Raw genomic sequence first — 19,116 nt, forward strand, 5'->3', positions numbered from 1 at the left:
ACGAGAACCAACAGACAAATTGCCAAGGAAAGCATAGGGGAATTTATTGGACGTAATTGTAATGTAATAGTGAACAAGGAAAAGTGTCTGTGACTTATAGTAATTCAAGCCGAGTGTACACACAGACATGCTTATATAACGAAAGAGCGTGGTAAACTTAATGGTCTTAAGCAACACTTCATGAACAATAACGTTGAGTTCTATTAACAATTTTTTCACAAAGCAACTCTTTCAGCAGTAGGCTCGATGGGAAAAAAAAAGCACGCCAGAATAAAAGTAAATGACGGCGCGACCTTGAATTTCTTTTACTAAATATGCCGTCATGCTCGTTCGAAATCAGTTTGAATATTTAAGGGGGAAAAGAAATTATCGCCCAGGAAACTTTGCGAAGTGCGAAAACGCAAGCTGATAATCAGGTATAGCAAGTAACCCGGCACTTGCGTTCGTTCCTTTTATTTTGTGTCCGGCATCGGCTGATGGGCAGTGTTTTCAAGATTATCTTTGCAGGTATTTTATTGAGTGGTCGCTGCGCCACACAGATCAGTTACAAGACAAAGCGTCGTAATTTCTGACGTCATGCTGCCGCTGCCATTCTGGCTCAAAGAGAGCGAGAGAAACCGAATAGAAGTTTGGCTTTCATTTCTTCATCCGGTAAGCCACTTGGTGGCTAGAATGGGTGAACATGAACTTAAGTTATCATTATTGTCTCGACACCAACGCTTTTATTTATTACTACAAAAATATATAATATGTGATGTTTTACGTCGCAAAATCACGATATTATTAAGAGAAACGCGGTTAGAGAAGAGCACCGTTAATTTTTACCTCCTGGTGTTCTTAATGCACTGACATCGCCCAGTAGACGGGCCTCAACGATTTCACCTCCATCGAAAGACGACCACAATGGCCGAACCTGTGACATTCGGGTGAGGAACCGAGAACTGTAGCCACTGTTCGATCATGTCGGACATTTACTTATTACTAAGTGTAAAGACAGCATTTCACAGACAACAACACTGTCACACACTACAACACTGTCACAGGCAACAACACTTGAGAAGAGACTGCATATAACATTGGTTCAGGCGGCAACGCGACAGCACCAGTAAGAACGGAGCGTGGACTCAGACACGGATTGTCCACCTGTTACAGCAATGTGCTGGAAGTTAAACAACAAAACTAATTTGTAACGCGCAGTATAATCCTAAGATGGGCTAGTGTTTTTCGTGCTTGGAAATATGTGGGTTTCGCAATGTGTTTGACGGAAAGCGAACGTTGAAGGCTTGCAGGCACGTTATGTGCCACATGTTACTCTTCTTTTTACCTTTTCGTTTTTTTAAATAAACTTCAGTTGATAGCTTAAGATAGCTGAAAGATCACGCTATCTATGTCTACTTCGTTTTCTTTCCATGTTCGTCCGACCGCACGCGCAACGAATCGCACCATTGTTCAGTTGTGAGCTTGCGCCTTTGCAGCCTTTACTTCTATTTTTTCTTTCGTCAGGAACGTCGCAAAGGGCACACATTTCTAAATATCAATACCCATTTGCACGCTCAAGTACGTATCGTAACGGTGCGAAAACTTCGTGTACACTGGGTGTCGCCGTAGTCGACGTTTCCACAGGGGGACTTGCCTTCTTCACGGCCGCAAGACCATCGCTCGAGCCAATGTTTTGAAAAAGTGGACTTGTCTTCAAGGCTGCAACACCGTAGCTGCCTGCGCCCTTGAAGAAGACAAATGCAACTTCCGAAACGTCGGCTCTAGCCACACACGGTGTTAGCAAGTTCTTCATCTCATCTAACTTCCATCTCACCCTGAACTTTCGCCTTTCATTTTGGATATAGTAACGGCAGTCTTATATCCCGTTTAATTTATTAAGTGCCCCTCCTTATTGCGTCCCTTTAATCAGTAGGGCTTCTCGTCATCATCGCCAAAGACTCCGCGCCGCGCAGCACTCGGAACCGTCTATACGTGTTGTGTACATACATGCACACTTCCGCGGCTTACTCACCGGATCTCATGATGCACCCCGCGCGGCGTCCTGCTCCTGCGGGCTCGCGATGACGGATCTCGCGCGGCCCGCTTCGGCGATCTTGCGGAGACGGACGCGCATCGTGAATCAAGGAGAAGCTGCGCCCGGTTCATACAGGACAGGTTGAGAGAACGCACGCGCCGTGCTCTCCCTCTTGGATGCGTGATTGTGTGCCCTCGTTGGGAGCGATATACGGATGCGGACTTGTCATCCGAGAGATAGGGCGAGGAAATCAGATTTAGCCGGTCCGGTATGTACACGCCGCGTGTGTGTCGCCACGGACGTTGCGTCAGCTGGTGAAGGTTTGTTCGATTGCGCGAATGACTCGCCGTCGTGGGACAAACGAGATAGATAGATATAGATGAATCGCCCCGCCGCGGTGGTCTAGTGGCTAAGGTACTCGGCTGCTGACCCGCAGGGCGCGGGTTCGAATCCCGGCTGCGGCGGCTGCATTTCCGATGGAGGCGGAAATGTTGTAGGCCCGTGTGCTCAGATTTGGGTGCACGTTAAAGAACCCCAGGTGGTCTAAATTTCCGGAGCCCTCCACTACGGCGTCTCTCATAATCATATAGTGGTTTTGGGACGTTAAACCCCACATATCAATCAGATATAGATGAATCCATATACCGCGCTCAGAAAGGGAAGAGGCAGTGCAGATGCAGAGAACGTATGTACATTTGTGTGTTTTTTGTTATTTCTGAAGCCTGCCATTCGGCATAGTGCAAAGCGGTGTCTTGAATAAGCATACAAATCTGCTTAACGTAGAAAGTTTAACAGCTAGTGGTGGAATGGTTCGTGAATTCAGCAACCAAGGTTGGGTGGTCGGCATGTCATGTTCTCAACAGTCAATATGATGGCAGTGTGGTGTCAGAAAGTGCTGCATTCATAGTTAATGTAACTGCATATCAGCGTTACGATTTAGGCTTTAACTGTGGCGTCTACGATTGTTATTTCACGCTAAAGTATATAGAACTCATACCTTGTATGAATATCCTTGAATAAAAAAGAGACGACGTGATACAGAGGCGGTTCGTAATTCATCCGGATGTACTTGCGCATATATATACTGCAGAGATACTGACGCGCGGCAATAAATGTTATACTGTGATCCTTGCATATGCTTCCACTGCTCTAAAGTTAGTAGTTTGCCTACTAAGGATAATTCTTAATGCTCATTCCAAGTAATCCTCATAGGTCACCCTGAGTACTCATTCTAAGTGTGAGCTTATCAGTTGCGATTTCTAAGTTTCACTATTTGTACCGTAGGCTGCTGAAATGGAACTCAAATACTTGACTGCTGTCAATTTTCTAGATAGCCTGTTACATACGGGTTTGGATGTTATGAACCAATGAAGTCTGCTTCATCAAACCTGTGCCATTGTGCCTAGCATGTTTAACAATTTAATAGTTTTTAATGATTCAGCATCAAGCATAAAACGAGACAGACACCGTGTAGAAACATCAAGAATTGGACGTGTGACTTTTTCTTCAGCTGCGCTGCGTCGTTGAAAGTACGCAAATAGTGAGCACCAACCTACTCGCACGTTTACATAGCTCGAGCAGTGTTTTCCTTGCTTTAATCGGGATTTACACAAACACTTCTGCGTGTGTGGCCAGTCACGATGCAATTCGGCATTAAAAAAAAAAGAAGTTACGCGAGAATTGCCAACACACAGAACTCTCGCTATAACTGGCACATGTGCCGCATAGGGGAATACAATAAAAATAAAATAAATAAATACATGCAGCACACACCTTGCCGAGGTCTCGAAGCTGAGACATCGGCCTTGGCTCACTTAGAGCAGCGTGAAAGCTCGCGCGTTCCGTTTGCACGCACTCTCCGGCATCGCTGTGTAACACGCACAACCTCTTTTTATTTTTTTGTTTGTGTTTTCTAACCTTGCACCACGCGTCAGCGTCACACGTGACGTTCATCTTGCACAAAAATGTTTTCTCATTGCTTACCTTTCCTATGCTGTACGCAGAGGCCTGTGTAGTCCGCGCAGCCTGTTTGTCACTTTGTAGAATCCTCGTGCGTTAGCATCGTATACTTTTGCTTCGTAATTAAATTGACTGTTCGTACTAAGGTGGCGTGATGACTGAACGACAAAGCTTTGAATGATACATTAGGATACATGTGTTATGCACATGCATCGACTCCACCCTTACGCAGTTGTGACGTGGTCTATATATCTTGAAAAAAAAAACGTCATAACCAAATCTCTTTCCTCCTTGTGAAAGAAATATAAGGTTGTGTTACAGGTTAAAGATAAGAGTGTTCTAAGTTACTACTACTTCCCTGTGTTTGGGATGGCCAAATGTTGAATATTTTAAAAGTTTGTCAAATGTAGGTTCGATATGCGCGTTGCTGCGCACGAAGCATAGTGAGCCGATAAAATTGATTGGCGTCATTAACTACATAGGTTGTCCGGGTGAGATTAGGCTAATGAATTATGCCTTAATGCTTATTCGATACTATGGCGGAGGCGTTATACACATTAGTATACCTTGACGTAGAAAAGTCCGGCTTGCGGAGAAATGAAACTAAGCTCCTACGTTTAGCGATATCAGTCAAGACTCAATTCATTATTCAGCTCACTGAACGTCATTATAATCAATATTGTTACGGATATCGTGATTATTGCTAGCTGTGGGATTATCATCCGCAATTAAATGATGACTAGAACTCAGACGTAACGTATAGTCTGGAAATAGCGCGAACGAGCAGTCAGAAGATTATTTATTTGTCTACCTAAAGTTCCCTTAAAATTAAATTGAATGTAATACATAAAATTAAACATTTCAATACAATTATAAAATGAAACTCATACTTATTCGCACCAAATTGTGAGCATGAACCGAGTATAGAAGCGTGCCTTTATGGGTTTCCAAGCATTTTTCCGAACTTGCATTATTCGTGTCCAATAGACGTTCGGAAAACTACCCAGACTGATTGCTTTTGAATAGCGTGTAATATCTCTCAGCAGATCTTGTCCAATTGTAAAAAAAAAATCACCCGCGTTAGAGACAACAAAAGGTCCGTGAATCATTTTCCGCTCCAACTTTCATTCGCGACATAGTCAACTATGGTCACTTCAAGCCATCCAGCAGAAACCCGATGGCCATGTAGAATAACAACAAAGTCTGACTGTGCATCCGAGTAAGCTCAGATGCATACTTCCAGCTTCGTTAGTGGTATAATGTTTATGGTTTTGCAACAACGCTTAACTACTTCGTTAAGCGACATTTCGCTTGTATGCTGCATGAATTGACCAGTAGAATGTGCCAGAAACACTGACATTTTTTTCGTGGTATTCCATGTACTTTATCAATATATCTCTGGTAAGGTTTTTGTACGGCGAGCCATTAGCTTAAATGTGAACTAAATGATCCGGCCTGACAACCTAGCTTTAGAAGAAATTTTGCTGAATCATGTTGCACATAATTGTGTATCTTTGTACGTGAATCTTTCAGAGGGAGCCACACTTTGTCATTGCAATTTATCTTTCTCCCTTTTGCTTCGCAGAAAGAGCGATGATGATGCAGAAAGAAATGTGGCCGCCTTCCATTCGTGACTCTGAATCTATGGGCAAGTGGAAACACACTTTGTGCTCCTGGAAAGCGTGATGAGCAAGCAGAACTTCCGGTATTCTGAATGCCGGCGTAGAACGTACTGAAGAACCATTACAATTGAGACCACGCAAAAAAATCACAAACATTTTGGGATTCTAAAAAACTCTTCAGAATTACAGGATAAAGAGCATTCGCCGTGCATGCAGGTGACAACTCAGTATAGCGAACGCGTGAGATTTCCAGCTGCCACATAATTATTTGTGAATAAAAACACCGAGCTGAAATTCTGCGTGAATTCTGAAGTGCGGTAATTTTTACTAGTCATTCGTGGACTTCCGTGTCGTATGGAAAGACCACTGCGGGGCTCCAATTATCTCAATGACTCTGACTGACTTTTTAAAAATTTTTAGCCGCTCCGTTCAGACTTTCTAAGCGGCTTCTGTAGGGCTGCAAATTTCTGTCGTGAGATTGAGATGAATGAAGATCTTGCGTTTGAGAGAAATCCTCTAGAAGTGTTGTGTGGCCTCAAGCTTCTGGAATATACTCCCAGAACTGTCAGAAATCACCAAACATAAAGAATAAGAGGTGGAAAGATTAAAGAGAAAAAAAAAACTCAAATATCGCCTATGACAGACACCAGAAAACAAATTAAACGTTCTGATTGTGGGTCAGATGTGCAAATTAACACTCTTAATGAGCGTAATTACGAGACTATTCTTAACTGGAAGTATGTAGCTACTGCGGGAATGATGGCATGTCAATTTTCAAATGCAGAAAGTCTTTATATGGCCACTGCACTTCCAGAAATGTTCTCGTTGGTTTTCCTTCGAGAAACTGAAACAGGTTGCCTATGGAGTCCAGAAAACCGTAAATACCTGCTGGTGACGTATTTCATTCTTTTTCGGTCTTTTTACGTAAGCCGAACTACTGTATACGTTTGTTTTGACGTAATGATTAAGGCTTGTGGCGTGTGCTTACTTTTTTTTATCGTCCTCTATAAGCAGAATGAAGCCTAACAATAGCGTCATGATGGTTGTCAAGACATTTGCTGGATGGCGCATACGTATAGAAACGTTTTCGTTGTGTAAAATATTTATTCAGTCGTGTGCTGTGTTCGTGTGTGCCGGTCAGTATTGACTACACACGCCGTAAACTGCTATAGAACGTTAATTTATGTCACGCAATTACTTCTAAAAAGCTTAAGAACACACAGGATAGGAAATAAGCATCGATTTACTATAATACTAGTATAAGAATTCACTAGTATAAGGATTTACTATAATACCCTATTTGCATAGAATCACGCATAATTTGAAGAAGATAGAAAAGCTTGCGAATGCGAGAGTGCTATTTTCTGCGCCAATAAAGTTATTGAATATGTGTGCGCAAGTAAACAACCCCGCAAGAAAGCAGCAGCTTCGCGCAAAAAAAACATAAACCTAGTTTCATATAGAATGCGCGGAACGTGTTTTTTTTTGTATTCGATCTCGCTGTCCTCTGGCAAAAAAATATACGTAGGTCAAACAGGAAGAGACGCGCCTAAATATAAAGTTGAAGGAGCACGAGTGTAACGTGCAAAAAGTTAAAAGCGGCCGCCTTGGCATGTATTGCGGGGATTGTGGCTGCACACCAAAGTTTCACAAAACAGAAGTCATTGCCTGACACAAAGGAAAAAAAAAACGTGGAAATAACTGAAGCAGTAGTAGTACGCCTTTACCATAAATGTTTTAGTATGGCGTGTATAACCCGCTCTGAGAAAGAAATTTACTTGTAATCTTTGAGATGAGACGCGAGTGTTTTTAACACAGAATGGGGATGAGTAGATGTTGACGTAAAATGGATAATAGCACATTGGTGGCAATCTTGTGTGTTTTCTCTGCCATGGTATAAATGCGTACATTCTAAAATAAAGATCAGTTGTTGTAAGTCAGCCTGCGCTAGTTATCGTCAGTCTTCTTGTATGTTTTTCAAAACTTCTGCGCTGTTTCCCCCTTCTTTCCGATATGTAAGCCTTAGCAAGTTTGGTGTTGGTGGCTTTAGGTGGCGGCGAAGAGTCCCTGGACTCGGGCGGCACCCTCCGGCAGGCTGAGGACGCCTGTGACATGCAAAGGCTGCAGGTTTGTTCCACTTTTCCCCGACTTTTTTTCTTCACAATTAATATTTTTTTGCCATTAAAATATTTCCGTGTACTCAGATTTGGGTGCACGTTAAAGAACCTCAGGTGGTCAAAATTTCCGGAGCCCTCCACTACGGCGTCTCTCATAATCAAATAGTGGTTTTGAGACGTTAAACCACACAAATCAATCAATCATTAAAATATTTCTTCACACTCAATTTTTTCATATTTAAATAAAAATTACCTTTAATAACATCCTTTATACTTTCCTTGTCATCATTGGCTGTTCTGATTGTTTTGAAGGCAGTTCATATGAAGGCAATATAGGGTGTGACAATTTATGATATACCAGTGTTTAAGAATGCAGAAAAATGCGTAATTTAAGATATTAGTAAATGAAACTGAAGATCTCGATTGAGATAGTATATAAACAACGCCACGGGTGCGCAGCCCCGTGGCGTTGTTTAGATACTACCTCAATCAATACTGCCTCTATTGTAATGCGCCAAACGAAAAGTTCATGAGAAAAACTTTGAAAATAAGAAAAAAAAGCGCATTGCAGTGAACCGTATGAGTATGAAAAAAAAAGTCAGCAAATGTGAAATACACTGATGGACCACTTGGCGTGATCTCATTTTTTCGCGCTGTACCAAAGGAAAGCGCAATTTTCACATCTTATTTCATGCTGATATTCATCACTCGCTAGAGAAGTGAAGTACATATATACTACACACCTGTAAAACATTATACACGCTTTGTTGATAATGTGACTGATGATTATGGCAAATTGTGGGGTAATTCTTCGTAACGTGTAGTGAACTATGAGATATATACCCCCTCGTTACGCTTCTATATACCAACTCGAAGGTCGTGAGATCGATTGCTGCCACTGCAACCGCATTTCGATGTAGGCGAAACGCAGTAGAGTCCCATGTGATGTGATCTGGCCCGTGATCTGGTTAAAACCAGATGGTGAAACCAGATGGTTAAAACCAGATGATTTTGACCAGACGGTCGAAATTTCCGGTGCCTCATGGTCAATCCAATTCATTACGAATTGTCATTCCTTCATCATGGTCATTCGTCATGGTCAATACTTCTATAACTGCCATAACTTTCATTGTCTCTTCGAGTTTTTTTTTATCATTCAGCACGGTGTGCGGCCACGGTGTGCGGACGCGCGTCGCGTCGGCTCCGCAGATTTTCTATGGTTTTCGGCGATTTCTTTCCAGCCATTCAGTTCAGAGTATTCCCAAGTGACTGCGAAAGTCCTGCGGTCTCTCCCGATACCATTTGTGCAGGTGAGCCCGTGTTTCGGTCACTTTTCGAAGATTGCCCGTACCGCCACGCTGGCACGACAGTCAAGCCAGTAGACAAGGCACGGCAGGCCTGACAAGTCGTCGGAGCAAGCGGGTGCCCCATCCGCTGCACCGGCGCCCGAAATGGAATTCGTGCAAGTCGAAGGGGAGTTGATATCGCTGACAGAGTTCGGAAAAGAGCAGGGATGGTGCGAGATCAAACGAAACACCAAGAAGGCGGGTGGAGACGCCGACCCGGCGAAGAACCAGCAAGCAACGCCAGCGTCTACCGACAAGGCGGCGTTTATACAGAAAGCGACGCAGTACGTGCGGAAAATCACCATGACGAGCCGAATGCCCAACCTGCCAACGGATGACTACAAGATCATCGTGCGACCCCGGGATGGCTTCAACGTATCCCACTACCAGAAGGACCGCGTCCACTGCTGCATACCCAACGCTGCAGGGGTGGGGCGCGAGGTAGCCGAGGAGGACAGCGTCTGTCTCAATGAGCGACAAAACGTTTTTGTGGTAAGCACGCCGTCAGAAGATCGTGCTAGACGATATGGAGGCATTTGCAAGCTGCGAATTGGCGACCGTGAGTTCGAAGCGAGTGCCTACAGAGCGGCTCCGGAGAACACGTCCAAAGGCCTCATCAGGGGCATATCTCTAGACGAAAAGCCGGCGGACGTCGTGAGAAGTCTGGTTAACCACCGCAACCCGAACGTTCTGCATGCCAAGCGCATGGGAAACACAACCAACGTGATAATAAATCCTTTTCGACGGCTACTACGTGCCTCGTTACGTGAACTACGGCGGGATGGTGATAAGGTGCACTCTTTACAAGAAACATATCGATATGTGCTACGAGTGTGGTCGTCTGGGACACAGGGCCGACGTGTGCCCCAACCCGAACGACAAGAAGTGCCGTGGGTGCGGATGCGGTAACCCGCCCGACGATCATCGGTGCGAGCCGGTGTGCCAACTGTGCGGAAAGGGTCACCTCACCGGAGACCGCAAGTGCAAAGCTAAGTACAAGACACCCTACCTAGTCAAGCGCCGACAGTGGGAACGCAGAATGCGCGAGGAGGCTGAGGCCGCCTACAGCAGTAGCAGCACCGTCAACGACGGGGAGGAGGGCTACGGACGACGCCACGCACCGAGACGACGTCGCGGCAACAGTCGATCGGCCTCGAGGGAGACCCGCGCGCGGAGCCGCACTCGCTCCCGTACTCGTTCTCGAGCCCGCTCTCGCAGCGTCTCCCGACCCCGTTCAGCGAAGCCTCGCAGCACGTCGACGGCCCGAGCCAACCACACAGCTGCAGCCAAAGGCGGAGGAGAGGTTGACCCCCATAAATTGAGGTGGGTGGACGTCGCCTCCGGACGCGCGCCCAGCGCACCGGTAACGCGAACCGAGACTGCCATTGATAGAAACCCAGATGTAGACAGACGCGGCAGCTCTGCTTACAAACGCAACAGCGACCCAGAAAGTCTAGTGCAGAAACGATTGGATCAATTCGAATCAATAATCCAAGAACTAAAGCTGGAAAATGCAAGGTTAAGAAACGAAATTGCCACGTTGAAGTGGGAGGCCCCGACAGTTCCCTTTCCTCCTCCTCCTCCAATTAAACTCGTCGCAGCCGACGCGGCTGCTAGTACAGCCGAGAGAGTGGAGAAAGTCATGCAGGCTCAAGACGCGCACCCCGCACCCACCAAACGTAAGGAGAAACTCCGCGAACGAGTCGATAGACTCGACGACAAGGTAGACGCGATGATGACCCAACACGCGCAGCAAACCGCGCAACTTAACAACGCAATCGCTCAGCAAACCGCACAAACCGAACAGTTGAGCATTGCAATATCTCAGCTCACAAAATTGGTCGCGACGCTGCAAACGCGCATGGACAATATCGAAATGCGACTTCCGGGCGCAGTGGGTCGCCCAGTACGAACGACTGGGAAACCGTACTTTAGGCCGTTACCCGACGAAGAGGCGCAGGATCAGCCGGACGGCAAACCATAACACGTATCACCATGGCTCGACACGAAACCACACAAACACAACGCCCACAACAGCATAACACACGGAACACGTTCACTATCTGGCAGTGGAACTGCCGGGGGTACAGGAGGAAACGGGTGCTTCTTCAACAATTCTTACATAGCCGGCAACGACCGGACCTAATACTATTGCAGGAAACCAATGACCCGGTCAAGCTGGCGGGGTACAAATCTATAGACTAAGCTGTGACTGCGGGAGCCCCACCGGCCGCTGCAACGCTAGTGCGACGCAACCTCACCGTGGCGCAACGCGAACTTATGAACGTTAGCATACCGCATGTATTCATAGAGCTCATCCCGACGAAAGGGCGTGGCTTCGGCCTGTTTGTGCTGAACGTGTATAGCAGACCCAAAGCCAGACACCGCTTTAGCACGTTACTGCGAGAGGCGCGCGAGGCAGCAGCCGACGGGCCCTTGCTCATCGCGGGCGACTTCAACGCGCCCCACGCGGCGTGGGGGTACGGCTACGATACGCCAAAAGGTAAGCGCCTTTGGGACGATGCGCAGAATGAGGGCCTCGAGCTCATCACAGACCCTTCCGCGCCTACGCGCAGGGGCAACAGCGTATGTGCAGACACCTCACCCGAGCTCACATTTACCAAGAACGTTGCTAGCGCGCGATGGCACAATACAAAGGAGGACCTGGGTAGCGATCACTCAGTGATCGAAATCCAGGTCGACGCTGAACCTCACCACCGCGTTCATCGGGAAGGTACCAAGGGCAAGAACCACCGGCTGGTGGATTGGGACGCGTTTCGCAAAGTCCGGAAAGAGCCGAATCGTGGCAATGCGGCTATTAAGGATATAGATAGCTGGACTGCGACGCTCAAGGGGGATTTAGAAACGGCGACGTGAGAGGTTCCGCCAGAAGCACAGCTCGAAGTGGTAGACAGCAAACTCCTACACATGTGGGAAGCCAAGCGCAGCCTGCAAGACAGGTGGAAGCGTCAACGCCACAATCGAACGCTGCGCAGACGCATAGCATGGCTAAGCAGGGACATGGAAGAGCACGCGTTACAGGTATGCAAAACGCAATGGGAAGAGATCTGCAATGGGATGGAGAACCAGCTGGGACGGGCCAAGACGTGGCATCTCCTCCGGCACCTCTTGGATCCAGAGGAGACGAAAACATCGCACGCACATAAGCTTAACAAGTTGCTGCACGACTACAAAGGCACCCACGCGGACTTTCTAGATGACGTGCGAAGCCGTTACTTTCAGTCACGTAGCCCCCTCGCGCACTCGGCATACGCCTGGGAGGGTGAGGGTAACGCGGAGCTAGACGAGGACTTCAGCGTTGCAGAGGTGAGGGTGGTGCTGCACAGGCTCAACACAATGTCGGCGCCAGGCCCGGACGGGATAACCAACAAAGCGCTACGTAACTTGGACGATGAGTCGATAGAACAACTGACGGCTTACATGAACGAGTGCTGGAATGCGGGCGCTATACCGAACTCGTGGAAAACGGCGCGCATAATTATGATCCCCAAACCGGGCAAGCGAGTACAGATTGACAACCTTCGACCGATATCCCTGACGTCCTGCGTTGGTAAGGTCATGGAACATGTGGTTCTCGCTCGCCTTACCAACTACCTCGAGGACCGAAACATGCTCCCACACACGATGCTGGGGTTCCGTCGTAACCTTTCCACGCAGGACGTTATGCTTCAGCTCAAGCACGATATCGTAGACAATCCCACCCGATCCACCAAAGCGATACTCGGGCTCGACCTCAAAAAGGCGTTCGACAACGTTAGCCATGCTGCGATACTTGAAAGTATACGAGCGTTGGGACTGGGCGAGAGAACGTACCACTACGTACGGGATTTTCTTACGGGCCGCCGGGCCCGATTAGCGATCGGTGGACTAGAATCGCAGGACATATACATGGGTTGTACGGGCACGCCACAGGGCTCCGTAACCTCGCCCATGCTCTTTAACCTCGTGCTTGTCGGATTACCACGAAAACTCGCTGAGATAGAAGGCCTCCACCATAGCTTGTACGCCGATGATATCACCCTCTGGGTTGCCGAGGGAAATGACGGCCACGTAGAGCAAACGCTGCAGGAAGCCGTCGACGTGGTGCAGGACTACCTTCGCGACACTGGCCTCGAATGTTCCGCCGCTAAATCGGAGCTCCTGCTCTATACACCATCGCGCAGGGGCCGTAAATCCAAGAACGCCGATTCCGCATTCAAGTGCGCATATAGAGAAATTAATGTACGCACATCAGACGGCGCTGTCATCCCACAAGTTAACACCATTAGGGTACTGGGCTTGCGCCTGTCCGCCAACGGCCACAACGGCGAAACCGTTCGCAGACTAGAGGGCGCGGTCAATGAAACAATCCGGTTGCTGAAACGAATAACAAATCGGCATAGCGGAATGAAGGAAAGCAATACCACTCGCCTGGTACATGCTTTCGCTATGAACCATATAACGTACGTCGCCTCCTACCTCAAGTGGCAGGCGACTGAACACACCAGACTAGATTGTCTCATCCGCAAGGCGTACAAACGCGCAATCGGATTACCGGCCAATACCAGCACGGAAAAGTTTCTCGAGCTGGGGTTGCACAATACTCTAGATGAGATAATCGAAGCACACAACATCACCCAGTACGAACGTCTGGCGAAGACCAGAACTGGTCGACACATCCTCGAGACACTGGGTATCAACTACCATACGCAGCGCGGCGAAAAGGTCGGGATACCCAGACGTATTCGCGAGCGCATCGTCGTTATGCCGTTGCCTAAGAACATGCACCCGACACATCACATCGGTCGGCGCAACAGGCGCGCCCAAGACCCTGAAAAGAAATTCGGCAGTAGCAAAGACACAGTTTACGTGGACGCGGCCCGTTACGACTGCCACCGCGGCTTCGCGGTCGCGATCACGGATCATGTAGGAACTTGCGTCACGAGTGCGACGATAGGCACGGAAGAGATGGAGGCGGCCGAAGAAGCTGCCATAGCCCTCGCGATAGCCACCACGGACGCCGAGGTGATAATAGGCGACTCGCAGGCGGCGATACGCAACTACGCCAGCGGCCGGATCTCCCGCGAAGCGGCCCGCATTCTCCAAATTCACGAACGCAACATCTGCCGCAAAAACGACAGTTTCCTCGTATGGACCCCCGCCCACACGGACCCTCCGCTTGCGGGCAACACGACTGCCCACGCCGCGGCTCGAGGACTTACACGCCGAGCTGCGACGCCTGCCGACAGTCCCGATGTCTCGCACACTTCGACAGTGATGCGGGAATGGACGTGGGGGGATCGCATGACCACTTTAAGAGACATCACGCAACACTACAGACTGAACAGATGCAAATATCCACCACCCCACGCCAAACTAAACAAGAAACAGCAGGTTGCCTGGAGACAACTACAGACACACACGTACCCGAATCCGGTGATCATTCGCCTCTGCTACCCAGACATTTGTACGTCCGACGCGTGTAAGGCGTGCGGAGCCAGAGCGACGCTGCAGCACATGCTGTGGAAGTGTACCGGTAATGCGCAGCAGTCCCCTACGAACCCGGTAGACATGGCAGTCTCGAACCGCGAGGCGCGATGGGAGGCGGCTCTGCTCAGCCACGACCTTGCCGATCAACTGTGGGCCGTCCGGCAAGCCCAGGATGCCGCCCGGGTCCAAGGACTCGAGGCCGTCACCTAGGCCGGGGTGCTTGTAGCCCCACCCCGCTCAATGACGCCGGACATGTTCAATAAAGTTTTTACTCACTCACTCAGCAAAAGCTCCCGCTGGAACCTCCCGCTGATTTTTGATGCAGTGAAGGTGAAGCAAAGGCAGGCTGTGGTTGTTCAGCGGGAAAATCTTTTCCTCCCTTAAAACAAAATCTGCTCTTTCCAAGCTTTCTGCTTATCTTACGTATATGCTCTGCTATGAAACAATACAAAAGCCATATTTATTACTTTGATCGCTACATTGCGAAAAATAAGGCGCAATATTAGTCAAAATGCTGTTTTTTTTTCCTATTTTGCCACAGTATTTTGACAATATTCTTGCGTTATTTATTCCTGAAGTATTTTAATCATTTATTATAGAAGCATACAAAGGAGAAATTGTAAAAATAGTACTGGCGAAAATTTGTTTGCTTTTTATAAGAAACAGTAAATATGCAGCATATTGCAATTTTTCGCCAAAGCAAGAAAGAAAGAAATCTTAAACACAAATGAATGAACTATCATAGTATTGAAACGTAGCACCTCGTGCTAATTAATAAAACCAGTAATATAATATAAATTATTTGGCGTGACACAGTTTCACTTAGGTGCCCAAAGTTTGAAGCGCCCTCTAGGCAACACCAAACTTTTTTGCGAAATATAACGCCTTGATAGCAACTTCTCACATTCACATATACCTGCATGATTTTTTCAGCATGATTCTAGATGGTCGAAAATTGACCGGGTACATTTGATATAGAATGACCCGTGTATAAATTAACATATGTTACTAATAGACTTTTTTTCAGCCCGAGAAAAAGAAGCAATGACAGACGAAAAAAGTGTTTTTGCACAGCATGCCGCTGAATTTGCCAAAGTTAAACCAGCGCATGGAGCACTATAGAAATGCGTATTGAACGTCGAATATTTTTTACTTGTTAGCTTTAGAAACATTAAAAATGGCTACAGTACAGCTTGAAATTTGTTGTCGCTATGAGCCACCCCTTACCTCCGGCAAGCGTAGCCGAAGCAGAGCTAATGTATGTAACGGTACAAAACAACCCGAGGGAGGAGGCTCTAATTTATTTGGAGCGTGCCTGAAATGTCGCTTTTTTTTACCATGCACTCAGAATAATTTATCTGAAGATCTACCATGCTATCGAAATGGCTTCCTCATTTCGGTCGACGTAGTTTGCTATTGCCTAGTGCAAATGCCATTTTCGCATTTTTGGTTTTCGCGCATCATTCTGGTATAGTTTTTTATTGCTTCTTTGTCCGTCTCGTTCCATGTGATCTTGATTCGACCTTCGTTGGGCGTCCACATTGGTGACATTTTAAATATAAACTTTTCAAGCGCTTCATATTCTATGGGACCTGCATCAACAGAAAAATAATTTATCAACAGGCCGATTTCATTTAAGTAACAAGAGCTCGACTTTCGTGCACTGGGACTTACCGACGTCGCTGACGATCACAGAGTTCGAAAACTTGAAACCGTCACCGCCTCTTGCTACGAAGTCTGAAGTAACAATAGAGTATGTTTGTTCAAACGTTATATTTTTATACATTGGTACGCTGCAATTGGAACAGAGCACCTTAATCAACTCGACTCGGTTGTGCTCTGGTTTTGTTAAATTGTATTTAACTCGGAAGCCTGCAAAAAATAAATAAAGTTATTGTTGGTGCTTTCGTAGGGATAGTTAACAAGAAAATTAAACGTACCTCCTATTAGTAGTTGAGAATTTGCACATATACAATTCACACAGTGTCTATTGTTATTGGGCTGTCAAGACAGATTTTAGTGTGAATAAATATTTGAAACCGCGGTCAGATGCCCATGTTGGTCCAGAAACAAAACATTTGGACCTGAATCGATAGTGTATTTGATAAGTGGTGCTTATGGGCAGGCAATATTTACCTGATACCTGAAGAAAGCGTCCCTTTGGCATGTCTTTGCTTGTGTTGTAGCCTGTCACAGCATGCTCAAACATGTGCCGTAGGTCATTCCCAGTGAGCGTGACAGTTACTAGCGAATTTCCGTATGGCAATGTAGTGACCACATCTCCCCAGGTGACATTGTCTGCTCGAAAATGTAGACGAAAAAGGAAGAAGATGATGGTTACAGATCTTAATTATACAAGAAGGTTTTAGTTACACACTAGTGTGGGCACAGCCCAAAATGGTATAAGAAAAAATGGTATAGTTATCGCTAGTCGTATATAAAGAAGGAAGGGAAATCCGATTGACTTTTGTGAACACAACATTCTTTGTGAGCAATTCTTGTTTAGCTTTTTTTGGGGGGAGGGGGGGGACGCAACGGGCTATATGTCTTACTTACAAAAGCTGGGGAGTGATGTTCGTATTCCTCCTGCATTGACAAGAGCACCGTTTATGTCCGACCATGCTGGGGGTTTCACCATGTTGTGATTAAGGTAGTATGCGAAGTATGCATCAGCGATTAGGTTGCCAAGGTTGCACTCTTGCAGTCGGCATATGTCGTCTTTGTGCTCCATCAGGACCCTCGTACTGCCAACCACTTCCGCCATTCGTTTCGTGAGGTTTACCTTGAAAGGCTCTAACACCTTTTTCATTTCTGCATCTGAAAAAAAAAAGAGCGACGAATTGGAAATGTATGTTGGAAAGTCAGGCTCGGGCTTGATGTGAAGAAGCAGTATAATCAATGTTTATTATACGCCTATGACTATTATATATATATATATATATATATATATATATATATATATATATATATATATATATATATATATATATATATATATATATATATATATATATATATATATATATATATATATATGTATATATGCTACTGATATATATATACTGCTACTGAAAAAATTTCTAGTTTCATTGACTCTCTGATTAGGCACATCCCACAATCATTCCCATCATACATCAAAGATACCAGCCACTTCCTTCGAGAAGTCTCAAAACTTGTGGTACCTCTAGATTGCTATTTGGTCACCATGGATGTCTCATCACTGTACACAAACATTCCCCACACCGAAGGAATCGCCGCCACAGTCGCCGCCTATGGAAAAAGTAAATCGACGAGTGAATTCGACGAAAGCGCTTTAGAGGTGCTCCTAAATCTGGTACTTAAACATAATAACTTTGAATTCGACCAAAATCATTATCTGCAAGTAAACGGAACTGCCATGGGAACCAAAATGGCCCTAAATTACGCAAATATTTTCATGGCCTCTTTAGAGATTCCTTTCCTCGAAAATTCTCCATTCAAACCTATATTTTACCGACGCTTCCTCGATGATATATTCTTCGTGTGGGCCGATAGTGAACATAATCTTTCCAAATTCATTTCCGGTTTCAACTCCGTGCATCCTTCGATAACATTCACGCACACGTATTCGCAGAAGAGTGTTCACTTTCTGGATGTCACTGTATCACTCAGTGGCACCACCATATCTACTTCCCTGTATAAAAAACCAACAGACCGCCAACAGTATCTGCATTTCCATAGCAGTCACCCCCATCACTGCAAAACAGGTGTTCCTTACTCTCAAGCCCACAGATACAGAAGAATTTGCTCTGAAATCACGCAATTTGACACCCACGCACAGGAATTGAGAACAGCCTTCTTGCGTCAAAAGTACCCCGAAAAAATAATTGACAATGCAATTGAGCGCGCTCGCTCTTTGGACCGAGAATCAACAATGGGAGAAAAAGGTGGGAATAAGGATGACATAACTTCAGGGGCAAATTTAATCCTCACATACTGCGCCGCCGCCCCTCGGGTGAATTCTATACTAAACCGCCACTTCAACATACTTAAACAGAGTAGTCGCCTCTCTGCCATTTTTCTGACTCCGCCCAAGGTGGTTTACCGAAGAAATAAAAACCTGAGAGACTTACTGGTCAGGGCGAAAACACACAAATCCGACCACCATCAGGGCTGTAGACCGTGCGGGAAACCTCGCTGCAGGGTGTGCACACACATGGTGACCACAGATACGGCCGAAGCCTCCTGTTCAGACTATGTGTACAAAATTAAAGACGACCTTAACTGTGACTCAGCCAATGTGGTATACAAAATTCGCTGCGAGGTGTGCAAACAGGAATATATTGGACACACGGAAACCGCGTTCCGTTTGCGTTTCAACAACCACAGGGCACACGTAAAGGGCCTCCCCAATTTGCCGTTCTCCAAACATATCAATCTTCCTGGTCACTCTTTCGAACGCGTAAGTGTCATACTCCTACAATCCGGCTTCCAGAACACACGGGAGCGCGAACAGCGGGAGTCATACTTTATAAAGAAATTCAGATCACTTACCCACGGAATCAACGAGAGCCCTGGGCGACTGACGT

At 46.4% G+C, this 19,116-nt stretch overlaps 1 protein-coding gene across 2 annotated transcripts in view; it reads right to left on the reverse strand.

Moving 5' to 3' along the window:
* Positions 1 to 15,833: 15,833 nt before the first annotated feature.
* The window catches only part of LOC119166189 (protein 5NUC), a 55,659-nt gene continuing 52,376 nt past the window's right edge, over positions 15,834 to 19,116 (reverse strand). The window contains exons 7-10 of one of the 2 annotated variants that reach the window (XM_075891671.1): positions 17,105 to 17,365; positions 16,685 to 16,846; positions 16,223 to 16,420; positions 15,834 to 16,140 (exon numbers count right to left, since the gene is read on the reverse strand). In XM_075891671.1, the coding sequence (XP_075747786.1) occupies positions 15,962 to 16,140; positions 16,223 to 16,420; positions 16,685 to 16,846; positions 17,105 to 17,365 (800 nt within the window). In that variant the 3' untranslated portion in view covers positions 15,834 to 15,961. Of the gene's footprint in view, positions 16,141 to 16,222; positions 16,421 to 16,526; positions 16,550 to 16,684; positions 16,847 to 17,104; positions 17,366 to 19,116 lie in introns of those variants that run through there. The other variant, XM_075891672.1, reaches the window with a different exon arrangement.

The sequence above is a fragment of the Rhipicephalus microplus genome, chromosome 1, assembly GCF_043290135.1.
Source record: "Rhipicephalus microplus isolate Deutch F79 chromosome 1, USDA_Rmic, whole genome shotgun sequence".
Taxonomy (NCBI): domain Eukaryota; kingdom Metazoa; phylum Arthropoda; class Arachnida; order Ixodida; family Ixodidae; genus Rhipicephalus; species Rhipicephalus microplus.